The 27,778-nt window shown below is 40.4% G+C and overlaps 1 protein-coding gene across 1 annotated transcript; it reads right to left on the bottom strand.

Moving 5' to 3' along the window:
• Positions 1-1,029: 1,029 nt before the first annotated feature.
• Positions 1,030-27,778, bottom strand: LOC310789652 (myosin-7-like; the record flags this gene model as incomplete). The annotated part of the gene is made up of 37 exons (XM_083651302.1): positions 1,030-1,050; positions 1,213-1,347; positions 1,438-1,533; positions 1,667-1,771; positions 1,929-2,225; positions 2,374-2,577; positions 2,722-3,030; positions 3,144-3,268; positions 3,375-3,540; positions 3,646-3,829; positions 10,198-10,394; positions 10,483-10,601; positions 10,917-11,043; positions 11,131-11,520; positions 16,842-16,932; positions 17,011-17,156; positions 17,253-17,429; positions 17,524-17,766; positions 17,873-18,128; positions 18,220-18,356; positions 18,450-18,573; positions 18,745-18,950; positions 22,964-23,031; positions 23,131-23,440; positions 23,554-23,724; positions 24,450-24,599; positions 24,730-24,848; positions 24,935-25,073; positions 25,154-25,257; positions 25,731-25,829; positions 25,950-26,013; positions 26,208-26,300; positions 26,416-26,524; positions 26,640-26,667; positions 26,766-26,922; positions 27,010-27,153; positions 27,578-27,778. 37 exons carry the CDS (start codon positions 27,776-27,778, stop codon positions 1,030-1,032), a joined length of 5,811 nt encoding a protein of 1,936 aa, XP_083507428.1.

The raw sequence follows: 27,778 nt of genomic DNA, 5'->3' as shown, positions 1-27,778 counted from the left end.
TTCCCCTCACTGTACTTGCACTTGTTATGTAGCCATCTCCACACACACTTGATGCATCTTGCCCTTTATGTTTTTCATATCATTCATGTTTTGTTTGTTTGTTTTCTTATTGGAAGGTCAAGTTATTTATTTGTAGTCTCCAAATTCTCAAATTTTGTGACACCGAAGGACAAATGGCCTTGCCTATAAAATGACAAAATTCCAAGCCTGCATAAAAGTATTGGCAATTTAAATGTCATGGAATTATTTTTGGCTTATTTTGGATTGTATTCATATTCAGTTCATAGCCACACCATGAAATATGTAGACTAAATTGATTTTAACGTTTACATTTTGACTCATAAGTGCCATTTTGCTTTATACACATAATGTAATTCAGGTGTGATATTTCATATTTATGTATAGAGTTATACAGAGTTTGTTTTTGCCCGATAGCTTGTCTGTCGGTCTATCAGCAGGATATCTAAAAAATATATGAATTGATTTTGATTACATTTATTGGACAGATAGGGGCCAATTGAGTAGATTTTGATGGTGATCTGCATCAGGGATTTATGCCATTATTATCTTATTTAACTTAAGATTTATGTTATAGGGACAATGAATTTCTGATGAATGTTGCAATGTTGGTGAAACAGTGATACACTGTGTCCCTGTATGCTATCCATTTCCAGCATTGATTGAAATCATTGTTAGACCTGTAATTTCTGTTGATAATTAATTGTGATGGGACATCAGTGTTGTGTTCTATAGGTAGACACTGTATGGATAAACATTCAACAAACTGCACAGAACTCACTGTAATCTCAAGATAAATCCTAATCCTTTTGTGTATGATATTGTGAAAGGTTGCAGCCAGACAGCCTTGCCAAAGAGTAATTGCTGAAAATGTTTTAAAGTCAATCACAAGTCAGAGATGTGTAATTTTAGGCACTCCACTCTTTATTCTGTTTATTTTAAAGAAGAATAAAGGGGGGGGAACTACTTCACTACAGTTAATATGGATGATTCAGAATCCCATTCAGAGCTTCACTCTTCATCATGTCCTTTCTGCGGAAAAAGAGAAATGCATATTATAATATACTTGCTTCATTACATTCAAAATTTAGCTGATCAAAACTTAGCTGATCAGTTTTTCAAAATATTGGTAATTCACATTACCATTTTTGTGTATCAAATATGGCAAGGAAATAATAATTTAACCTAATGTACCTTGGAGCCAGAGTCACGACTCTTGGCTTTGATCTTGTTGACCTGAGACTCGGCAGTGTCAGCCCTCTCCTCTGCTTCATCCAGCTCATGCTGGATTTTACGGAACTTTGTCAGATTGGAGTTGGCTTGTTCCTCCTGTGAAATCATTGAATATTGCTTATTACTTAACAAGTGAGGACACACACCTGAAATGCTCATAGAATATCAGCAAACACATCTACTTACAGCCTCCTCTGAAGTTCTCTTGTAAGATTTGACCTTCAGCTGCAGTTTATCGACCAGGTCCTGGAGACGGGCTAAATTCTTGCGGTCCTCCTCAGTCTTAAATTGAATGAGTCATGCATGAATGTTAACGTTGCTTTCTCATTCCACCGATGATACTGTATGTATTTGGAATCTGGAGTGTCAGGTATACGAATATATCTGATAGGTATCTGTTAGCATATGAATATACCTGATAGGTGAGCTCCTTGATGCGTCTTTCATATTTACGGACTCCTTTCACAGCATCAGTGCTCTTCTTTTGCTCACTTTCTACTTCCACTTCCAGCTCCCTCACCTATAAAAATGAGTCTGTGTTCACTTCCTCTATTCTCCCATGTGGATAGTAATAATGTGGGTTCTACTAACATTACTAACATACAGTTTGTATTAGTAAGCACAACCATTGTTAAACTGTAATTTACATGTAAGGAAAGTTAACTTTCGTCACTTACCCTGGACTCGAGCTTCTGGATCTGCTTCTTGCCACCTTTCATGGCGATTTGCTCAGCTTCATCCAGACGATGTTGCAGGTCTTTGATAGTTTGTTCCATGTTCTTCTTCATGCGCTCCAGGTGAGCGCTGGTGTCCTGCTCCTTCTTCAGTTCCTCTGCCATCATGGCAGCATCAGTAATGGCCTTCTTGGCCTTCTCCTCAGCATTTCTACACTCCTGCACAGCCTCTTCCACTTCATTCTGAAGATGGGATGAGTCACCCTCAAGCTTTTTCTTCTGGTTCAGCAGGCTGGTGTTCTACAGATAATAGAGAATCAATATTATCATATGCCGTAGTAGTAAGATTAGCATGCAATTTATCATAATATACTACTGTATATACTGAATGTTAATGTTTAGAAATTGATATATACTGTAAGTAGAGTGATTACAAATTTTGACATACCTGAGAGTGCAGCAGCTGAACTCTCTCACTGATGTCCAGCAGTTCCTGCTCAGCCAGTTTACGACCTCTGTCCGTCTGCTCCACCAAAGATCTCAGCTCATCAAGTTCAGCCTGCATCAGATTGTTGCGTCTCTCCACAATGGCAATGTTCTCCTTCAGATCATCATTGCCACGAAGAGCATCATCCAGCTGCAGCTGGGAGTCCTGTCAAGAGTTTTTAAAAATATTGTGAATTCCCAGAATACCTTTTATGTGCTTAACCAATGAATGCTCAGTAATTCAAAAGAGTCAACTTGTGCAAAAAGCTTTTCTATTTTAGTTTTTTTGTTGTTATCTTTTAAGCATCACCTTGAGATGTGCATGGAGGCCCTTTAACTGCTTCTGAGCCTCTGCTGCCTGCCTGTTGGCCTGGCTTAGTTGGATCTCCATCTCATTGAGATCTCCCTCCATCTTCTTCTTCAGCCTCAGAGCCTCATTCCTGCTGCGAGTTTCAGACTCCAGGGAGGTTTGTAGAGTGTCCACTACTCTCTGCTGGTTACGCTTGATCTGCTCCATCTCCTCCTCCTTCTCAACCAGTTTGCGTTCAATATCAGCCTTAACCTGGTTGAACTCCAGCTGAGCTCGAAGGATCTTACTCTCTTCATGTTCTAGAGAGCCCTGTTAGAAGTGTAAATCAAATTCCTGTTTATGTTTGTGCTTTTATCATTTTAAAGTGAATAAATATTTACATTTACATATAGCTATTCATAAACCTATATGTCTAGTCTCACCTCAGCTTCCTCCAGAGCAGATTGTATCTCAGCCTTCTCTTGTTCCAGCTGTTTACGAACCTTCTCCAGCTCATGAATACTCTTTCCTCCCTCACCAAGTTGCTCAGTCAGGTCGGAAATTTCCTCTGTTATCCAAAGCGCCACCCAGCAAAACCCAAGAGAATTGAGTAGAAGTTAACAGGGACATTCATTTTGGAATTCAAATTAACAATGTGTTAATACTATTCAGACCTTGGAGGTTCTTGTTCTCTCTCTTTGTGGTCTCCAGATGATCCAGAGACTCTTCATAAGAGTTCTTGAGTTTGAAGAGCTCAGTGCCAAGAGACCTGGCTTCTTTCTGAGCACCTTCCAGCTCAGTCTGGGACTCCTCATACTTCTGCTTCCACTCAGCCAGGACCTACAGAATATACTTGTACAGTTATCACCAAAAAGTGGAAATGCTTTCTTGTTTCATGTCCAATAATATAAATAACAATGGGTTCAATAAGTTTTACTACTATACCTTGTCAAAGTTTCTTTGCTTCTTGTCCAGAACTGCAGCGGCAGCATTAGATCGCTCCACATCCACCATGAGATCTTCAATTTCATTCTGGAGTCTGTGTTTAGTTTTATCCAGGGAGGAGCATTTAGCATTAATAGCTTCCACAGCTTCCTCTGCATCCTGCAGACGCTGGGCTAGCTTCTTCCTGTTTGAGACAGTAGAAGCATAACATGTTTGGTTGAAGTTGAGGGAGTTGTGTCATTACTGAACAGACTCAACAGCCCTTCATTCCAAAACGCAAAATGTGGCAATGATCCTGTTTTTCCAGATCCACAAAGATTTTAAAGAAATGTTTATATCTTTGGATGCTTTTCCACTGGTATCTAACATCAATCCGTGGTGTTCCGTGTATTCCAGGAGTCATTTTGTGATGTAATTTACCTTTTTTGTTGAATCAACTTTCTTTTAACCATCCTCATCTACTATTTCCTGGAATGACTTGTGACTTGTTGCATCCACAAGGTTTTATGTGTATGTGAGCCACTTGCTGTCCCCTCGATCCTATCCCTTCCTCTCCCCTCCAAACCATCTCACCTGACTTATCTCCCTTCCTCACTACTCTCATAAACTCCTCTCTGTCCTCAAGTCTTGTTCCGCCTACTCTAAAGACTGCTAGAGTCAAGCCTCTGCTAGAATATGTCTAGCTAAATCTAGCTGACACAACAATAACAATTAGAGTAATAATAATAATAACATGGTTGAACAATCTTATGATAGAGACAGAGGGACGGGAAGAAAGGGGGAGAGAAAGTGGGGGAGGAGAGAGCAGGGAAAGGGAGGAGGTGGAGAGGGAGAGAGGTAGGAAGAGAGCAGGGGAAGAGGAGAGAGAGCAGAACAGACAGATATACTGGGGCTGGGCCAATACGGTCACGAATAGTCACAGGGGACAGTAAAATTTAGCAATCAAGTTATGTATTATATTTACCAGGCGATATGACCCACTGAATAGACAACCAGTGGCGTGCCGTCCATTAGGCGAACTAGGCAAATCCTAAGGGCGCTTGAGCCGTTAGGGGCGCCAGAGAGGGTAATTTTTTTTTTTTTTTTTTTTTTTTTTTTTTTTTTTACAAATACTTTTTCATGATAATAGGCCTACTATTATTTTACAATAGGAGACAAAAAATAAGCAGCACAACGTCTTAAGTCTTTAAATAATAGTGAAATCATTTTTCTAATTCTGCCTTTCTGGCTGCCTGGGCTGCAGCACTTTCACCATGGTCCCTAATCCATACCACCCCACCCCCTGCGCGGCCGCGCCCCCTTCTACCTGCTCGGAGCTTTTTCCCAGAGTGGGGGAAGGGAGCTGGAAGGTGGGTTCTGAGGGTGCTGCAGCACCCCCTAGTGGCAAGAAATGGGATTTTCGAAATTGTTGGATTTGGCTGTCTTGTGTTTATACCACCAACAAGATGCATTAAAAAACAGTTTGTGCTTCCCAGCTCTAATCTTATTTCATACACTCTCTCTTCAAAAGTGTTTGATTTTCATCATAATCTGGTTTTCCATAATAATAATAATAAGTTCAGTGTTTATGCCTGTGTTGCTGTCTGTTGTAGTGTAAAACGACTACAGGGAGAGCAGGTGCTTACATGAAAGTGAGTGAGAAAAGGAGAAGATACTGAATAATGACATCACAACAGTATAATCCTAATGTTAATTTAAAATTAAATATTCTTCTAAATATGGATGAAAGTCCAAAAAACGTCAAATTTTCTTCGCCGCTGCCCGAGAGTTCCTTCCTTACAGCACCCCCTACCTAACAGTACTTCCAGCGCCACTGGGGAAGGGCCATTCTGAGCCTGCACTGCAGTGGTGGATTAGCTGCAATATCATTTTTATTATATTTTCTTTGGGGGAGGGGGGGGGGGGGGGGGGGGCACCAGCAAAAATCTTCTAAAAAACCAACTTGGTCAGGCACGCCACTGTAGACAACACATGATTAGTCTGACATTTATCGCCCAGCCCAGTGGCATACAGCAGCTTCTCAATCCGCCTGGCCATCCCGAGGCAGTAGTGGCTGATGCCGAGGTAGTAGCGGCACACTAGAAGCAGCAGCAGAGCGGCCAGGCCAAACGAGCAACAGCACAGACAATCTGACTACTCTAGCCATTAACCAGAACTAACTAGCACACAAGGAACCAAACTAATCTACAACCTAGTCTGCTCTGTTCTACTCTACTCTAATCTAATCTTAGCCTGAACACTGTAACATTTCTCCCTGTATGATTGTTGAACACCAGGGCAAAATGGTGAGTCTAGAGAGAAGCCCTTATTTCTCTTTAATTCTGAAGGACTGACCCCAAAACCTATTGAACTTCATTATAGCAGGACTGGAAATACTGTATCTCAGTGATGTCACGTTGTCTACGTTTGGTGAGGACCAAACGTACCTTTGAGCAAGGGCTCAAAGAGTAATTATGCTCGATCATTCCTGTTGCCATCAACCTATATTATTAGCATTAGTGAGCCAACCTGAGTAATAATTAAACAAGGCCAGGTCGAAACCTGGCATAGGGCCGGTGCATGGTAAAATTTCCATTTCTGCACTGCATGGCGATGTCCTGTACACCAACTATTTATACACAGACAAAACACAGCAATGAGATCCTTTAGATTTATTTCTAAATTCCGTTTTATTTTTTCCCCAATTATTATTTTTGCTTTTTCTTTCTGTCAGATAGCCTCTTCCACACTCAAACTGAAAAGCAAGCTGTGACATGATGTAAGGGTCCCACGCACCGCAATCCAAAACAGAATTATTTATCTGGACCTATTTTCCCAATTATGAAACCATTTAGGTTCTACAATAACTACGGTTACTTTAGATTTTAATAATTAGGCCTAATTCTTTTTTTAATCTATTTCTGACAAATTGTACATTCCATGTTTTACAGTGAGTTAGTACACCTTTAGAAAACATACATTATGTACGCACAAGTACGCACCTTCAGTCTATGCAAACTGTACACAGTGCACACAGTTTCCAATCACACAACATGCATCCATAGCTTACACACATGAAATGAAAACAACGATGTTTTGCGTTCTACATTAATTAAATGAAGACATTACCGTTTGGCAGCTTGCTTTGTTTGTATGATAGATAGGTATTGGCCAAGTATATAAACATTTAAGAGCGAAGACTTTCAGGAAGTGACACAGAGCTCTCTCTCTCTCTCTCTGGACTAGAGAGAGAGAGAGAGAGAGAGAGAGAGAGAGAGAGCGAGAGCGAACACAGCACACGGTGGGAGGGAGACAGAAGCGCTGTGCACTCGAAGTGGCAGAGCAGAGATTAGTCTCGTCGGCGGTGTGTAGAAACCTCTCCTCTGCCTGCTGCGGCGCTGTGTGTGTGTGTGTGTGTGTGCGCGCGTGCAGACAGATAGACAGATGACCGTCAGTACGCTATGCGCGCAGCAACACAGCTGATGTAGATGCAGCCAATTGTGCTCTGGAACTTTTTGCCATTTTTCGCCATAAATGTTCGTAAAGTGGCACTTATTGAAACCTACTACACTGCTTGTAGGCATCAAAAGTCATCAGAAATTAATTTAGTGATGAAATAAAACTTTAAATTGTAAAAAACTTTCCGGAGCTTATGGCGTCTTCTCTGCTTCTGTGCCTCTGCTTATGCCGAAATGCATGCTGGGAGTGTGGAAAGACATTTAGAACCTGAATCGGTGCTCAAATATGCAAATCGGCGACAGAGTCGAATGTAGGGGTCCTGGCTGTGCATGCACAACCGGCCCCAAAAATACCAACTACCGGTAGTGAAAATACAATTTGACAATTGGAAGTTAGCCATGGCTCTTCCTGCACTTGAAGAAGAGGATGAGGAGCACATTCTATGTGGAGGATGTAGTTGATGTGATGCAAACTACAGTAGTCCCGTTTAGGTGACAGTCATCATTTTAAGTGAATGATTTCTGAATCAATTCTGCCCTGATATTTGTCACCTTTTTCACTCTCCATGAGTTTGCATCCAAACCATACATTCCTCCTGCCGCTGCTATTTTTTTCTGTCTGACATTGACGTAGTGTGTGCAACACAGTTGAGATGTGTTCAACTTGGAGTATCCAGGACAGTGCCCCAAAATGCACTGTGTCCAAAATATACCAGGGGTGCGTCTCCAGCCCCTTCTGGTACGACCTCTACACCCACGACTGCGTGGCGACTCAAACTTCGAACACCATCGTGAAGTTTGCAGACGACACAGCGGTCGTGGGGCTGATCTCAGGGGGCAACGAGACGGCCTACAGAGAGGAGGTGGGGGCCCTGGAACAATGGTGCCAGGACAACCACCTCTCTCTGAACGTCTCCAAGACCAAGGAGATCATTGTAGACTACAGGAGGGGGGGGGGGCACACACACCCCCCAATCACCATCAACGGCACAGTGGTGGAAAGGGTGGACAGCTTCAAGTACCTTGGAGTCAACATCCACCAGGACCTGACTTGGGCCGGCCACACCGCCACTGTTGTCAAAAAGGCCCAACAGCGAATACATGGACTCAGGCGCCCGAAGAAATTTGGGCTAAGGCCAGAAATCCTTACGGACTTCTACAGAGGCACCATTGAAAGCCTGCTGACTGGCTGCTTCACCACCTGGTACGGGAACTGTACCACCATGGACCGCAGGGCGCTACGGAGAGTGAGACGCGCGGCCCAGCACGTAACAGGATGTGAGTTGCCAGATCTGCATGAACTGTATAAACAGCGGTGCCTCAGGAGGTCCCTGAAGATCATCAAAGACACAAACCATCCCCACAACAGCCTGTTCTCCCTGTTACCCTCAGGGAGAAGATACAGGGTTCCAAAAGCACGCACAAATCGCTTGAGGAACAGTTTCTTCCCGCAGGCCACGAGACTCCTTAACATACACAAATAGTGTAGTAGCCGTACTGTACCGTGCTGTAGCTGCTACCATTACGTATGTCTAATGTTTAACTGTATGTTTAACACGTTCACTGCCGTCGACAAGTTATCTCGTCAAAAGAAATCCAACGGTTGACTGCCGTGGATGAGTTATCTCGTCAAAAAAAAAAAAAAATTGACGGTGGGACATGGATCAAACCCTTTTACATCTCCTATAAATATATGGGAGCTATTGAATGTGTATAACCTATTTTACCGACCCACTAAGTGGCGACAGTGCTCTCCAGACTAGAGGAAGCCGAGCAAAAACACCAGGAAAAAGCGTGAGGAAGCCATTCTCATGAAAATGGTTTGGCGAAAACGCTTTCGCGCTGGCGCACAACGGGGGGGGATTCCAAAAATATACTCTGGGTGCAACACACTTTGAAACACCAGCAGAAAGCCCAGAATCGCACGCAGCTTCATCAAAGCTCACAACCAAAAACCCAGAAACGAACGAGCCCCATCCAGACTCGCCCGACGAGCGGCCGCCAGCAGCCAGGCAGCACAGACAGGCAGCAGAAACTCGCCTGTGACAAACGCTGCAAAGCCACCAGAGACACACCTACGGAGGGAGGAGTTTGAAGGAGAGGGGGGTGGGGGTGCTGTTATGGAGGAAATTACTGTTCAGAACTATATTGTTTAGATGTCTGATGTCTCACTGATGCCAAAAATAAATGGTTAAAGTGACTGTTCTGCCTGTTCTATCGAATCACGCACGCACGCACTCACACACACACACACACACACACACACACACACACACACACACACACACACACACAAACACAATACAGTATACACACTTGCCCAAGGGCACCCATAATCACAGGCACGTGAGGTGGTTCTAAAAATCAATTTATCTCAAAACTCTCTGAAAATCTCTGAAACCATGCTGTATTCAACTGCTAATGCCTACATAACAGAACATGATAAAAACTATCTCTTTTAGACAGAGAAAGCACACATTCTATTAGTTCTTTTGAGATATTTTGTGTTCACAAAGTCCTAGCAGAAAATAATCCTCGGCTCTTGAAAGATGAGCCAGAATCCTCAAAAAAACCCTTGGCAGAAGCTACCTACTGATTGGAAAAAAGTGTTGGCAGTGAATGTGTTAATAAGGAATATGCTATTTGCACCCGTATGTCAAATACGCCGAATTTAAAACGCTGAGTTTAATTGTATGTTTAATAAGGAATGCTATTTGCACCTATATGTCAAATACGCCGAATTTAAAATGTTTAAGCACGGCTAAAGTATGCACAGGACATGTGCACCTATGTGCAGTGAATATGCCACTGTCTCTGACTTGTCTTATCACTATACTGCCTTATTGCTTGTTGTGTCTCTTGTTGTTTTTGCACTCATATGCCCTACATTTGTACTATGTTGTAAACGGAGTCCACAGCACAAGAATTTCACACGTGATACTTGTACCATGGAGTGACAATATAAATCTTGAATCTTGAATGTGAGTACTTTGGAGGGGAAACTAGGCGCAGGCACATTCAAGGCTATGTGGTCACATCTTTAAGGTAAAGTGTCTCATATCTAGTTGATAATAAGCCATGCTTATACTCTCAAGGAAGAGATATGATTTCTTACTTTGCCTCCTCAAGCTCCTCAGTCCTCTGGATGGCATCAGTTTCATACTTAGTTCTCCACTGAGCCACCTCAGAGTTTGCCTTGGACATGCTGCGTTGCAGCTCAGCCTTGGCCTCCTGCTCCTCCTCATACTGCTCCCTCAGCAGGTCACAGTCATGACGAGCAGACTGCACTGCATGGGCAAGTGCATTCTTAGCCTTTTAGGATGAAAAAAAAACAATGTCATTTTCTATTGTGCTAGATTACTGATACAATCTGGTTTTGGTGACCATATTAATTTAATACCTTGACTTCCTCCTCCAGTTGTCTCTTGAGGTCCTCAACCTGCTGAGTGTATGACTGCTTCCCTCTGGTCAGCTGAGATACAAGAGAGTCCTTCTCTTCCATCTGCCTGGTGAGCTCACCTGTTGAAAATGCTCTTTTTTATTCACATTGTTTTACTATAGCAAAATGTGTGCGTCCATCCTTCTTAAGCCTTGCACACATCAGTTTTCCTAGCATTTACCAATATAACTTGGCACTTCCTGCTTACTGGCGTGATTTTCACATATCGATTATTTTATCTACATACATGTACTTTACCTTTTTTTTATTTCAACCTTCAGCAAAAAGTCTGGATTAATAAGATTTAATGGGGGGATCAGTTGTGCAATGACCATTTCTGCACTGAGTTACCACACATTTTTATTGATCAAGATCCTGACTTTTCATTGTCATACCATTCTCAGTTTGAAGCTTTGCTCTCTGCATAGTGAAATCATTGATGGCACGCTGCCCTTCCTCAGCTTTTGTTCTGTACTCATTCATCTGATCTTCAAGAGTACGGCACATTTTTTCCAAGTTGGTCTGAAATCAAGATATCCATAAAGTTATTATAGTGACAGATTTGTGAATGTGTTGCTTAATTATTCATAATCAAGAGTTTTTACGTACTTTGGACTTGACAATGTGCTCCATGTTGGAGACCACATCATCAAGCTCCAGTCTGAGCTCACTCTTTTCTTTCTCCAGCTTCTGCTTGACTCTCTGAAGATTGTCAATCTGCTCTCCCAGGTCAGCCACACTGTCAGCATTCTTCTTCCTAAGTGTAGCAGCAGTGGCTTCATGTTGCAGAGTGGCCTCTTCAAGGTCTCTGCGCACCTTCTGGAACTCAGCCTCCCTCTTCTTGTTCATCTCAATCTGTGCAGCAGTGGCTCCACCAGCCTCCTCAAGCCGCTCACTGATTTCCTCCAACTCTCTGGACAGCTCTGCTCTCGTTTTCTCCACCTTGGCTCGTGCAGCTCTCTCTGCTTCCAGCTCTTCCTCCAGCTCTTCAATACGAGCCTGAAAATATTATTAATTTCAGTAGCTACATTGTTTCTGACAAATCAAACAAAAACATTCACTCTTTTTATGAGTAGATGCACTGTGTGTTTGGCTCTACCAAACAAATGACAATCCATCAAATATCATGAAAATGCTTTGACATCCAAGCAGTTAAGTGACATTTATGGCTTTATAAGGACATTGAGAATCAACTTGTGTCATTATTTTCTGCTATTTTTGAAGTTTTGGGCACTTTTGATGACACATGCCTCAGTGTGTTGACACAACAGCCATACTGGATCACCTGGAATCTCTGCAGGAAAGTGGTGTTTTTCTTCTTTCCAAGTACTTTCATAACTACCAAAGAAATGGCTACCAAGAAACAAGCAGAAGACATGGAAGAGGTGAAAAAGTCTCTGAAGAGGAACTTAGTAAAGTAGCAAAACAACAGACGGGCCTACTGGATTTAATTGATGAAGTGCGACAACTCAAGGCTGTGATCCAAGAGAAAGACAAGAAAATTGAAGAGCTTGAAAGAAGAGTTGAAGATTTGGAACAGTACTCTAGGATGGATGACCTTGTGATATCTGGACTTGAGACAACCCACCAGTAGATCCAGTTATGCAAGGATCACAGCAGGGGATAAGACGGGTGAAGATGCACCAAGAGGAGAACTGCATTCACTGGAACAGCAAGTCATTAAGTTCTTCAACAACAAGGACATTCCTTTGGACAGTATTAACATAGCTGCTTGTCACACAATACCCCAAAGACAAACCAAGCGGCCAAACATCATCATCCGATTCGTGAGTAGAAAACATAAAATTGAGGTGCTAAAGCTGGCAAGAAACTTAAAGGGCACAGGGGTATATGTAAACGAGCATCTCACAAAGAGAAATGCTGAAATTGCAAGACAAGCTAGAATCCTGCGAAAGGGAAATCGAATCCAGGACACTTCGACAAGGAACTGTAGAGTAATGATACGTCTGATCGGTACACATGAACATGCTAAAGTAATGGCTGTCAGAGACATAAAAGAACTTGATCAATATAAATAAAAGTGACAAATGTTATGGTAAAGTGGTGGATTAGGAAATGTCATACTTGGATCTGGTGTTGTGAAAGACAAGGTAAAATGTTTGTGAGTGACAAATATCGTATAAGATAATGTATGAATACACAGATTTTAAGTCTTTTGACTTTCAAGACCACAAACTTTATGAGTTAGAAAATGACATTGATCCAGAGATCCACTTCTACCAGAACATTAACATGAATTGTGAATATTATTCCAAACGCAAGTTCAATTCCAATGTGAAAATGGAGGGGTTTTCAGTCATTCATTTCGATAGTAGAAGTCTCTACAGTAACTTCTCAAAAATTAAAGATTACCTTCAACAGTTCCAGCAAAGGTTTAGCGTAATAGCAATTTCAGAGACTTGGCTGAGTAATGATAAAAAACTACATGAGGGACTAGAGGGCTATGAAATGTTTTGGCAAAACAGGGTTAATAAAAGAGGAGGGGGCGTTGCCCTGTTTGTGATGTCTGCTCTTAAATGTACGGTTATTGGTAATATGACAACTGTTATTGACAATTTGATGGAATGTGTAACCATTGAAATCAATGTTGAAAGATCCAAAAATATATTAATTAGTTGCATTTATAGAACACCAGGGTCGTGTATTGATCAATTTAATACGAAGATTTCTGAATTATACGAAATACATACGGATAAGGTGATTTTGATTTGTGGGGACTTCAACATTGATTTGATGAAATCTAATGACCATATAAAAAGTAAAGAATTTGTTGATATTATGTTTAGCTTGAGTTTCTATCCGTCAATTGTGAAACCTAGCAGAATAACAAAGGACAGTGCAACACTGATTGACAATATTTTTACAAATGTAATTGATCACAGGATAATAAGTGGACTATTAGTGACTCATGTAAGTGATCATTTGCCTGTCTTTACAGTGTTAGAATTTAAAAATAAGTTAAGATTAAGAGAAAATAGCCACACTAACAATTTGGTTAGAATAAAATGACCGGAGGCAATTTTGGCTCTTAAGGCAGAACTTTTGAGTCATAATTGGCAGGAAGTTTATGTAGAGGATACTAATGAAGCTTACAATGCATTTCTGGAGACATTTTTGTCACATTATGACCGACATTGTCCATTGAAAGAGTACAATCCTAAAAAGAGGGGGAAACCATGGTTTCAAAAGAAGGTTTTTAAAGAAGAATAGGCTCTATAGGGAATTTATCAAGCAACAAACTAAGGATAATGAGGACAAGTACAAAAACTATAAAAACAAATTGACATCTATTATGAGATCACAAAAAAAATACTATTTTAACTCATTCTCTGCCAAAGACGTACTCGGACGTACTTTTAACAATGGCGTTCTGTGCCAAGGACGTACTCGGACGTACTTTCATGTTTTGCTTGTTTACATTAGATCAGACCCTTTCCCAGCCTGTGACATTGTTTCAAGTCAAACTGATGAAAGAAACCCGCTAAATCACGTTTAGTATTTATAGTATAGTCACCCATTTAGCAGTAAACAGAGTCCGAAACAGAGTCCGATGATCATGAGCGGCCATTTGTGCATTGAGCAGCATTTGCGGCCATTGAGCAGCTGCCTGTGATTCCTGTGTGCGTGTGTGTGAGACGCGAGAGAGAGAGAGAGAGAGAGAGAGAGCGAGAGAGCGAGAGAGCGAGAGAGAGAGAGAGAGAGAGAGAGAGAGAGAGAGAGAGAGAGAGAGAGAGAGAGAGAGAGAGAGAGAGAGAGAGAGAGAGAGAGGTTCATTTGGTCCGTCCAGTCTTGGACTATCTGGTAAATAATTTCCAGGAAGTAAAAGTCAGTAAAAACTTTTTTTTATTTTTATTTTTATTTTTATTTTTTTGGGAAAACAAATACAGTATATGTCTGATGTGTCACTGAGGCAAAAAAGAAAAGGCTCAAAAGAGAGTTCTGCTTGAAACGGTGTCCTTCACTAAAAACCTCTTTTTATCATATTTCTGTCCAAAGGAGGGCATTTTTAGTGAAAACAAGCTAACTTCCACTGCTTGTAACTAAACAAGGAAACATGGGAGAGTTTCAGTTTTTTTTACAAGGGGTAAGAAGAGAGTCTCTGCTTTATTGTGAGATATGTTGTGTAATTTTATTCCTAGCACAGAATATTCTGTGGGTCCTGGAAGATCAGGAAATATGCTCAAAATCCTGGCACTGGGAGCACACAGACCGAAATGACCCTGGCAGAGAATGAGTTAATCAGTTATTGCAAAAATGTAAAAATAATATCAAGGCTACCTTGAGTGTGCTTAATGACATGATTAAAAATCGTAGTAAAAAGGACTTTCCCACATATTTTGTAAAAAATGACAATTTAATTATTGAAACTATAGAGGAAATTGTTAATGAGTTTAATGATTTTTTTGTTAATGTAGGCCTAAATTTGGCTAAGGAAATTAACTGTCCTACAGATGAAGGCAATCATATTAATTTTGCACTTAACAATAGCAACTCAATGTTCCTTGGTGGAGTTTGTGAGAGTGATGTGTTAGAAGTGGTTAGAAAGTTTAAGAATAAAAAATCCACTGATGATAACACTATTGATATGTCAATTATAAAATAAGTTTTTGAGTGTGTCCTCGAACCATTTACTTATATATGTAATAAATCCTTTTTAACAGGTATTTTTCCTGATAAAATGAAAGTGGCCAAGGTGGTTCCAATCTATAAAAATGGTGACATACATACTGTATCATAGACCTGTATCATTGCTTCCTCAATTTTCCAAAATACTTGAAAAACTATTTGTAAATAGACTTGATGGCTTTATTGAGAAATATGAGTTATTGAGTGACCATCAATATGGGTTTAGGATCAACATCTTTAGCAGTGATGGATTTTGTGGAAAATATAGCAACAGCAATAGATAAGAAACAACACACTATAGGTGTATTTATTGATTTACGTAAAGCATTTGAGACAATCGATCACTCCATACTTTTACAGAAACTGGAACGTTATGGGATAAGAGGTGTCACTCAACATTGGTTAAGAAGCTATTTAAATAATCTGTTTCAATATGTAAAAATTAACAATACCGAATCAGATCTTAGAAGAGTAACCTGTGGTGTTCCACAGGGTTCGGTATTGGGACCTAAGTTATTTATACTTTATTTAAATGATATTTGTACAGTATCTAATACTTTGAAATGTGTTACATTTGCTGATGATACTAATTTATTTTGTTCAGGGGAGGACATGAAGGAATTATTGTTAACAGTAGAAAGGGAATTGATCATGTTAAAGAAATGGTTTGATAGGAATAAGTTGTCACTAAATGAAAACAAAACAAAATGTATGGTGTTTGGTGGTGTTATGGTTGATTGTGAAATTAAGTTGAATCTAAATGGAGCTGAAATTGAACGAGTATATGAAACTAAATTCTTGGGTGTAATTATAGATCATAAACTCTGTTGGAAGCCACATATAGAATATATTAAAAGTAAACTAGCTAAATCTCTTGGTATTCTGTACAAAACTAGGGAGCTGCTGAATAAGAAATGTTTGCATATATTGTATTTTTCACTTATAGTGCCATATATGTCATACTGTGTTGAGGTCTGGGGTAATGCATATAAAACAAATATAGATCATATTATTAAACTACAAAAAAGAGCTATTAGAATAATAAATAAAGTTGGTTACCTCGAATCGACCAATCAACTATTCATAAGGTCCTGCACCTGAAAATTCGTAGATATTGTGTATATAAAAACTTTAGAAATTGTTTTCCGTGTTAGGAGCAAAAGCCTTCCAGTTTGTATTCAACATTTTTTTAAATTAAGAGAAGGAAATTATAATTTAAGAGGGTTATGCATTTTTAAAACAGGCAAAGCGAGAATTAATGTCAAATCTCGATGTGTTTCAGTTTTGGGAGTTAAACTATGGAATAGCCTTTGTGATGATTTGAAATTGTGTACATCATTGTTGAGGTTTAAAAAAGCCTTAAAAAGTAAAATAATTCAGGATTATAACACAGTAAATTCTGTCTTTCTTTCTATTCTTTATTTTGCTGCAGATATTCTGGGTTTTTCTAATGGATTATACAGGATAGGTAAAAAATAAGCCTTGGCTTCAGCCTATTCCTTTTTTCGGTCATTGATTGTATAAATTGTATTTGTGTGAAATGGTCTGATATGTACATGTATGATGATGTTCTCTTGCTGTATATTCACACAAATTGTTACATTTTGTTTGTGGTTCATTATAACCTATGACCGAAAATAAACCATTCATTCATTCATTCAAGCTGAAATTACCTGAAGCTCCTTCAGTTTCTTCTGGAGCTGAGCACTCATGGCCTGTTCATCCTCAACCTTGCTGTTGAGCTGGCTGACCTCAAAGTCTTTCCTGGAGAATGTACAACATTTAGATTTTTTGATCAGGTGAGGTACACGGTGAGTGAGATGTTATAGAGGTTATTCTTACTTCTTCAGTCTCTCTTCCATTTGCTGCTTGTCATTTTCCAGATCCATTATGCTTTCCTGGGCCAACTTTAAGTCTCCTTCCAGCTTTCTCTTTGCTCTCTCAAGGTCCATCCTAACCTTCTTCTCTTGTTCTAGTGATCCCTCAAGCTATTAGAACACGTAAATAGAAAATCATGTCATCAACCACATTTACTATACATTAGGCTTCAAATTCAAACTGTGTAAAGTCAATCGCATACTCACATCATCTACTTGCTGCTCCAGCTTGACCTTTGCCTTGGTCAGAGTGTTGACTTTGTCCTCCTCACTCTGCAGGTCATCCAGTGTTTGCTGGTGAGCTTCCTGAAGGGCTTTCTTCTCCTTGGTCAACTTGGCAATTATTTCATCCAATGATGCCATTTCCTCAGTCAGGTTTTTAACCTTAATAATTACAGTATACCTCAGTTTAAGAGCTTTTAAATTATTATTATTTTTTCTTTATAAAAATTAGTTAAAGGAAAAAATCATACGATACCTTATTTTCAGTAGCATGCTTCTCCTTCTCCACCTTAGCCAGACTGAGCTCCAGATCATCAATATCCTTCTTGAGCTCTGAACACTCATCCTCTAGTTTCCTCTTTTTAGCGGTCAGGTCTGCATTCATTTCCTCCTCATCTTCCAGTCTCTCTGTCAGCTCTTTGGATTTTGCTTCAAGCTGGATCTTGCTCTTGATCAGACCCTCACAGCGCTCTTCAGAATCTGAGAGACTGTCTTGCTCCTGGTTGAAGAGAGGGTCAGCTATTATTTAGATAATAGGTAATTAATCGTCTTAAAAACTACTAAAGATGTAACCATTCAAACATTGTGACATCTCTGTAACTCACGGTTTGGACTTGGAGTTGCAGGTCATTCTTCTCTTGGAGAAGAGAGACCATTTTTTCCTCCAGCTCCTTCCTGCGGGCTTCTGTTTTAGCATATACTTCCTTTAGCTTCAGGAATTCTTCCTTCATGTTTGCCATCTCCTTCTCTGTCTCAGCTGATTTCAGCAGAGGCTTGATCTTAAAGAACATCTTCATCCAGGGCCAATTCTTGACACCCATGAAGGCACGCACGTTCCACTGGATGACCATTAAAGCATCCCTGTGAATGATAATTCATTTAGGATCTACATATTATGATTTTTTTAACCTCTCAATCCTTATTTAATATTTGTCATTAACAATATTCGAACCTGCGCTCAACAAGTTTCTGGAACTCAATTCTGGCAATCATTCCTCTGCCTCTTGACTGAATTCCAGTCATGATTAGAGTGAGACGATCATCTCTCATCTCCTCAAGAACACCCAGGAGCCCAGCTTTGAAGAACACCTAAAAATTAATTATAGAAATGTAGAAATATAAGGTCATTGATGACTGATTATTCTTGGTGAGAGGGCTTTGCCTTTTTGTTACAGAGCTAACCTTTGTGTGTCCAAATCTATACTGTTCATGGTCAATGTCGAGTGAGCCCAGGAGTTTCTCTGCTGCCTTGTGGTTGTCCATGAACGTTCCCTCTGGGATAATACTGGGATTGAGGATACGGTATCTGAAATGAATAACAGACGTTAAGAGAGATTATGTAAACATTGACGTGGCTGTTGAAATCTTATTTGTGGTCTCATAGAGACACACGTTCTCATTTGAAATAATCTAGGTTTACCCTTCTTCTTCTTCTTTTTCTCCTTATTTTTATTTTTTTATTTATTTTATTTGTTACCTTTGTTTGAAGTCAGCATACTGGATTCTGTTCGGGAAGCCCTTTCTGCAGATCCTGATGCCTTCCAGCACACCATTACAACGCAGTTGGTGCATGACTAGAGGATTTTCCATGGCCCCAGGAGTCTTAGTCTCATTGGGAATGATGCAACGGACAAAGTGGGGGTGAGTAGACCTCAAGTTGGTCATGAGCTTGTTCAAATTTTCCTAGGGAAGCAACAATGTTCGGAAGATGTTAGGATATTTGTCAATATTAAATACATACAGTACACCATCATTTGAAAAACTATCTTAAACCATTAATGTTGCAGATCAAAATGTAAAATGTAAAAGAAAATACACCAATTTAACTGATGGTGGCGCTATAACAGTCCTTTACGTTTTGGTTCATAACTTTTGAACGGTAGCGTCTACAATCAAAATTATTTTTCCCTGGATTCCTTGGGTCCTTACGCATCTACTGATATAGGCCCCGCCCATTTCATCTAACTAATTTTCTGCCATTTTGGATTTTGTCCAAAACACTCTTTTTGCTACTGCTTCTACAAATTCCATTCTTCACCAAACCATTACACACAGCATGTCTGGCTGTCATGCACAAAACCACTGTCCAGACCGTTGTGATATAATCGACTTCCAAAGTTTTGTGGGTGGAGCCATTTTCACAAAAATCTTCAAGAATGCATTGTCCGATGCTCACCAAACTTGGTTCAGGTGTGCAGGTATGTAATGTATGTTGTGCCATTTCGCTTATAGGGGGCACTATAGCAATATTTCAAAATTTAAAAGGCCAGACAGCATGTCTGGAATGTTCTACAGGGGCGGTTTTAGGATTAGACCTTTAGGGGGGCTCAGCCCCAATGAGAATATCCCGGACCGCAGAACCTCTAGTGGGGTCCGGGGGCATTTTTTTTTACATTTTAAAGTAAAAATGAATCAATCTGATGCACTTTGAGAGCAAAATGAAGAGGCTAGATCTATGAAGAACTACACACATCATATTAATATCCTCTTTACTGTTCTGTGGCTTTACAATGATGAAAAAACAATTGTCTCCCTGGCAGTCAAAATCTATTTGTGGCATACTGCCGTAGAGTGAGGATTTGTTCCAATTCTTCAATTCACTGTCCATAAATGTTCTGTAAATATACCATAAACCACAATTCAGAATAAGAAACACTGTGACTACTTGCAATGCAACAGTGCAATAGTTAAAATCTCCCCAAAACACCACCTGAAGACCTCATGACCTTGGGGGAAAAAACGTACTGCTGTGTATCAATAACTTTTGAGAATTGGAGATTTGTGCGATTTTGACAATGTTGATGATTGAATGACAAGCACTATTTAACTCATTGAGTGCCAGCCACTTTTGGAGAACGGACGCTCCCAGTGCCAGAGTTTCAGAGCGTTTTCAGTGATTTCTCGAGGCCCACAGAATATTGTGTGATATTACTATGTAAACACCGAACACGTACAAAGAACGATTAGACTCTCTTCTATCATCTGCAAAAAAAAGTTTATTGATCCCATTTTCCGTTATTTAGTTATGAGCCGGAGAAGATAGGCTGTTTTGAGCAAAAATACACTTTTCAAATTAGAAGCTGAGTTATTCCGCCTTTTGTGAAATGCAGCATTTCAAGCACATTCACTGAGTCTGAAGATAATATTTTATGATGTAGTGACGTGGTGTCGTTGTGTGGTGCCTGCGTGCCCCACCCCCCTCTCCCCCCCTCAGCTGCAAACTCCTCCCCACACTACACAGCCTCACGCACCCAGTCTAGCTCCGTTTGTGTGCGCCGGGCGGCTCCCAGCGCGACAAGGAAATGCCAACCCGGACTGCAGGGAAAGGTTTGGCCCTTCGGCGTCGGGTGCTGCCTTTCTGGCGGCTAATCGTGTGAAGAAACTATGCAGACAGACAGACAGAGGCAGAGGAGCTCAGTTGTGTGCGCGGATTGACTGCGGTTCGCAGACAACGTCAGCTGCAGACAGAGCAATCTATATGGCTCTGGCTGCAGCATGCATCGGTTTCTCTTTGATCACGGCTTTTTCCTCCTGTTTTCCGGACCTTTCTGTAATCTGGAGAGCACTGTCGCCACCTACTGGGTCGGTAAAATAGGTTATAGACCTCCAATAGCTACAATATTTGTACAGGAGATGTATCGGGCATTGATCCACGTCCCACCGTCAAAAAACGCAATTGACGACAATCGTCGTCTTTGGCACTCTACGTTAGTATTCGAATTGACGACAACTGTCGTCATTGGCACTCAATGAGTTAAATGGCTCAGAAAAACATGTATCTTCAATGTACCTGTCCATCCCATACATTTTATGTATCTACATTCTGGGTCTAGACTAGAGTTTAACAAGGCTGTGATTATCCTAGAGCTCACAATAGGTCATTTTATACAGTATAAGGTCAAGTAAAAAAAAAAGTATCATCACATTTTGAAATGGTTACTATGAGGCCATATTTCATCACACATTAATGTGATTGTGCTCTTTGGATTCACAAGAGTCTCAGCTTTGTAGCCATACCCAATTTATACAATTCCATGACTGTTTTGGTACCACAGTTTACAGAAATAAGGAAACAAAAAAGCCAAGAATAACATCTTTTCACTGCATGCTAGGGGTGTCATGGTACGTGTATTCGTCCCGTGACGTCACGGTATGGGTGTCACAGTTCGGTGCGTGTAGCTATACGAAGAATACGTCAATACACACTCCGTTAATTACGTTCATCATAATCGTCAATATCCAAATCATCTTGCGCTGTTTATGAACATTGCACATCAGAAAACATCGACAACTCTCCCTAGCACCGTGTATTCATGCTAAATATAGTCCATTTAACTATATTTAGCCTTTACCATAAGCCTTTGCCCTCAACAAAGTTGAGTGGAAGCGTCTTGCGCAGTCATTCATTGCCATGTTATCTTGTGTAGCTAAACGCCTTAGCTTGTGTGGCTAACGCGTTAGTAATGCTATAGCATCAGGTCCTGCTGTCCTTCCTTGGGTCCACATGCCTGTGCTGAATGTCGGTCGAGTGGTTAACATTATATGCCAGTTTTATCTGACACAACCTACATACAACCATTTACTGGATCAAAATACTGCCAGACTGCACTGGTTTTATGAGATGCCATCTCCCTTCCGCTCCTTTGACTACCGCCTGGTTTGTTTACATCCGGGCATTAGAGGAGGGGGGCTGTAGTTGCTGGTGTGGTGGCTGGTAAAGACGCCCGCATTGTTTATTATATTGGACTGGACCAGGCAATCAGTGCATGCGTTAAAGTCCCCGTGCCAGGTTTTGATCCGGAAGTCGAACGCATAAAACGTAAAGAGAGGATGCATCTCAAAAGAGGATGCATCTCCAAAGTAGAGCGTACAACACCAAAGACGATGGGATTTCAAGCAAGACTGCCTCTTCTGAATATTCTGACAGATATTATTTTATTCTTTTTCAGACAGAAAGCAATTAAACTTGTTCAAGACCCGTCTCTGTCTCAGCAACACACTCGCGAGATTTGGCAACAGGAACTTATGTTAGTGACATTTAGCTAAAGCTAAATGTGAAGTTTGTTGATGTAGTAGCTAAATCTGTGGCTAGATTTTTTTTTTTTAATGGAATATCTTAGTTTCAACTGTATTGAGCTAACAAGGGGCAACTTTGTGTATGTACAGTATGTGTGGTTTATGTGGAGTTTGGGAACTATCACAATCTCTTTTTCAAGTTAGCTTGTCAGCACTAAACCCGCTTAAAGCCTGCTTGAAGAAGAAAACATGTAGGGGCGAGGGGGAGTAACGAGACTTGGGGAGAATCGATTTCCCACCCGTGCTTGTATACTGGGACCTTGGACAGTAGTCCGAGTAAATAGCCTAATTAAGCTATAACCATAGCTCAACTTAACTGTGCATGTAAATGTACTGAGTGTCTTAGGAGCCTGGAGCTCATATACCCTATGTAGCTGACATATGTGAGACATGGTTGTAAAGCTAAGATTCATGTGGTTCTAATTAGCCCAATTTCATTCAGATATCTTGATGTGAGAGGTCAAGGGAGCCAATTGAATAGCCATGCCCATTTACATTTGTCAAAAACTTTGCTGACTTTGGAACTATGTTATACCCGCTTCCCAGCGAGCTAGCATAACTGGTACCTGCAGATTCTAGTCTGTAATGTGACATATGTTTCATTTTCAATGTCAACTCACCCTGTGCAATGCAGACACAGTCTGGAAGGAGGACCCCTTCTTCTTTTTCCCTCCGCCGCCAGCATCAGCTAAGTTAAATAAAGCATAGATTCTGTGTGTTACCAAAATCAACTTGAATATTTATTAATATGCCTTTTATCTATTTGCTGAGGCAACATTTTACATACCTGCATCTGCACCAGCATAGCCAGCAAACAACATGGCCAACAACTTAAGTGGTGACTTCTGGTAGAGTCCGACCACAGTCTCATTGAGAGGATCCTTGTTCTTCACCAGCCAGTTACCAATGTTGTAATCAACAGTGCCAGCATAGTGAACCAAGGAGAAATGTGCTTCTGGTCTCCCCTTGATAATCCTTGGTTTCTGGAAGTTGGGTGTTTTGCCCAGATGGTTGTCATACAGTTTGGTTTTGAATGTTAAATCACTGGCTTTGGGGAACATGCACTCCTCTTCCAGGATGGACATGATACCCATGGGCTACAGGAAGGAAGGAATTGGAATTTAATGAAATATTCAGTCTTGTAAACTTGTCACACTTTTGTTGCATCACTTTTCATTGCCTCTGAAATCAAAGTTGACACCACACCAACCTTCTCAATGAGTTCAATGCAGGCAGCTAAGTCCATGCCAAAGTCAATGAACTCCCACACAATGCCCTCTTTCTTATACTCCTCTTGCTCCAGCACAAACATGTGGTGGTTGAAGAACTGTTGCAGCTTCTCATTAGTGAAGTTGATGCACAGTTGCTCAAAGGTGTTGAACTGGAAAACAGGTCAAAGTCAATTAATATTGCAGTCCGATCTGCAGACTCAATTGTGGGGTGACATGTCTGATTAAACTTTAGTAATATGTGGTTGGTTTAAATTTCCATTTCATTATTAAAGCAGCTACGAGCAACTTTTTCGATTGTTATTAAACAGTATAAATTTAATATCAATGCATCACATCTTACCTCTAATAGTCGACGAGACCAAAGCCGTGTGTATCTGAGATTGCTCCCTTAGGTGATTATTAAGTCTATAGTCTGTCTAAACTCGCGCCAACAGGGGGCTCTCTAGAGCGACCGGACCGGGTAACCCGGAAGTGAAACGCGGAAGTGAAACAAGGAAGTGAAACGCAGCTGCCTTCCAACGCCGTTTGCGCTGCCTAGCAACATAACATAAACAATGTGAACGCCACGCATACTCGCGGGAACATCTCTCGTTATATTCTAACAGGTTTTTGGAAGTTATTTTGTGGTTATGGCCGAAGTGGCTGCTGCAAACCGTTTCATTTCACTTCCTGATCTGCCCTGGCTACAGACACACTAACACTGGCCGATTCACTCGGGGTTCAAGCGAGACTACTCTGCGTTGCTCTCGTCGACTATTAGAGGTAAGATGTGATGCATTGATATTAAATTTATACTGTTTAATAACAATCGAAAAAGTTGCTCGTAGCTGCTTTAAGTGTAAAGATGTTGGCACACTTAAGTTTAAGTACTCACATCAAAGATTTCAAATCCAGCAATGTCCAGCACACCAATGAAGTACTGGCGAGCATTTTTTGTATCCAGCTGGTGGTTGATTCTCACCACCATCCACAGGAACATTCTCTCATACACTGACTTTGCCAGTGCACCAACAGCGTAGTACACCTAGACAGAGGAGAGTATTCGAAGAATATTCTCAACCAGAAAATCTCTTGATAACAAATTGGGGGGAAAAGGTTTTTCTATTTTCATGACCGCTCATAGTTAGTTCATAGATAGTTCATGACTTGCTCACCTGATTCTCATTCTGACCTTTGGTAACCCACTCGTTTCCTACTTTAACCCTTGGGTTACACATGGCCTTAATCATGTCAGCAGAATTCAGGCCCATGAGGTATGCGGCTTTATCAACATCTGGAAAGGCAGTGTTTAGTTAGGCACATTCTTGCAGCACAGTATGTTTGACATTGACATGAGATCAACTTTGATTAAACACTGACCCTCAGTGCCATCGGCCTCTGCCTGCTCCTCCCTCGGCTTATTCTTGAACTTCATGTTGCCGTGGTGCATGATGGCACCAACCAACTTGTAAATACCGTTCTTCTCCTCTTGGGTGAAGCCCAGCACATCAAAGGCATCCTGAAGCAAAACGTAATGCTACTATAGCTAAGAGATGGTAAAAGAGGTTTCATTGATAGGACATGAAGTAATGCACTTACATCAGTGGCAATTAGCTCGTCACCATCATCTATAGAAGCTACAGTGGTCTGTCCTTGGGAAATGAATTGGTAGTCATAGGGGTTGGTGGTGATTAGCATCATCTCTGTAAAACGATACATAAAAAAATACATTAACATGTTTATATATATTTTTCAAATATTATAGTAGTTGTGAAGAAACCATTGCACTTAGTATACCACAAACTGACAGTGAATTAATTAATCAATTCTATTATCATAGGTTGGCAGGTTCTGGGGATTGATGCCTTTAAATTATATGAAAACATATAAATAAATAACACTAAAAATTCTAGAATCTTAAAAGTTGGGACCCAGGTTAATCATTAATGGAACTTTGGTCTGTTCATTGCAAGTTGTACCTTTTAGTCGTTCTCAATGTTAAAGTATGAATTTCCCCTTTTTCTCATCTGATAGAAAGTAGAGCTTTTCAGATTTTTTTAGATACTCCCAATTACATGGCTTGTATAGAATATTGTCACCTCTTTATGACTTGAGTCATATTTAGCTCACTTTAAATGATACATTTTTACTAAAATGATGACTGGTCTGTACTAACCCAGCAGTTCCGGTTTCCTTTGAGACAGGATCTGGTAGAAGATGTGGTAGTCTCTCTCAGCTTTCAGTTGAAAAGTGACACGAGACTTTTCCAATAGATCTACCCAGAATAAGATAAGTAAGGATGAATAAAGATGATCAATATGTACCTCCCTTTCTACTCTATTAGACTCAGTGGTATAGTAGTTAATACGTAGCTTATTGCACATTCTTAACTTACAAGTTTCAATGTCAGCAGATGAGAGCTTCCCACTAACTCCAAAATGAATTCGGATGAATTTACCCTTTAGACAATTGGACAAAAACAGACGTTTGTGGGCAGATGAACCCAATCATCATTACTTTATCACATTACATTATACCATACAGTTGCATAACAACAATGGCAGTTGCCTTGGAGTTGATCATACTATAATCCCAGGGAGTATTTCAAACATTACATGGATATCAATGTGTTAACAAGCAAAAGTTCACTCACAAATCTAGAGGAGTTGTCATTTCTGATGGTCTTGGCATTTCCAAAAGCCTCCAGAGCAGGGTTGGCCTGGATGATTTGATCCTCCAGGGTTCCCTAGATATAACATACATGTACAGTACATGACGTGTAACATAGCTGTCTTACTGTCTTATGATAAAACAAAGCAAGTCTGAGTTATATGGGCTTATTTACATGACTTTGCTACTACCTTTTTATCATCCTTTTTTTCCTCCTTCTTGCTACTAACAGCTGCAATGCTGGCAAAGTACTGGATGACTCTCTTGGTGTTCACAGTCTTTCCAGCACCAGATTCTCCACTGGACAGGTCAATACAATATTACAAATTCTGTATATTGACATGCCTATGTATTTATTTAATTGTTTTTTAATGAAATTACAGTTAGTGAATTGTTATAGATGTAGTAAACTTACGTGATCAAGACAGACTGATTTTCTCTGTCTGTTGTGAGGAAAACAGGAAATCAGTGATTATTTGTGGACACAGTATTGCTAGTATAATATCTTATAATGAGACAACATGAGAAACAATTACTTTACCTGACAACATGTACTGATAGGCATTGTCAGAGATGGAGAAGATGTGAGGAGGAGCTTCACTCCTCTTCTTGCCTCTGTAGGCATTGACCACTGACTGACTGTACACTGGCAGCCCCTTGTAGGGGTTGACAGTCACACAGAACAGCCCTGAGTAGGTCTGTAGAGGAGGATATCACAAGTCTTTTTCATTTAGATGACTGGTTGAGACAGTGGAAAGATCTGCAGGTTGGTCGTTATTACTCACGTAGATCATCCATGCTGCATAACGCTCTTTGAGGTTAAACAGCACAGCAGGCTCATGGAGGAAGGTGAACATAGCCATGTCCTCAATTTTATCATACTTTGGCGGGTTCTGGGGAAAGCACTCAGCATCCTTCACAGTCACTGTCTGATGATTGATTAAGTAGAAATTTGTGTGATATAATTAATCAATCATCAACCAATTAATCAAGATGCAACCCTCTCTCAGCCTCATTTAAAGGATTTTTCCACCTATTTTATGTTATTTATAGTACAAATATACTGTATTCTTACTTAAACTCAGACATTGTTTTAAGTGTTAAAGGTATATTTTCAGATAAACTGAAAATACTATGGCAATGATGAATCAGCACAAAATGGCTTCCAAACACTTCCAAGCAGGCCTGAACGGTTTTGAAGTAATACTGTATCATAATACTAGTAATTACTAATACATAGTAATACTGTGTATAATACTGTAAGTAATACATATCAAGGTAAAAAGAAATCTCAAAGGAGCTAGTACATGTCAAAATGGCCATGTTACTTTTGTATGTTTGTAGTAAACATACCTTTCCATCGTAAGTTTCAGCGGTAACATGAACCCCGTCTCTGGCCTGTACCCTGGCCTTGACAAACTCCACCTCAGGGTCAGTCACAAAGCACTCTTTCTTCATGTCAAATGGTCGGGTCTGGGCCTCCAAACGCTCCATATCTGGTTTCCTCAGAAAGGAAGCGGCCACCCCGAATTCTGCCATTAGGGCGTCCCCCAT

This window comes from Poromitra crassiceps (assembly GCF_964638095.1).
Source record: "Poromitra crassiceps genome assembly, chromosome: 2".
NCBI lineage: Eukaryota > Metazoa > Chordata > Actinopteri > Beryciformes > Melamphaidae > Poromitra > Poromitra crassiceps.
Note: the sequence above shows the minus strand (reverse complement) of the source record. Positions and strands in the feature narration are given on the sequence as shown.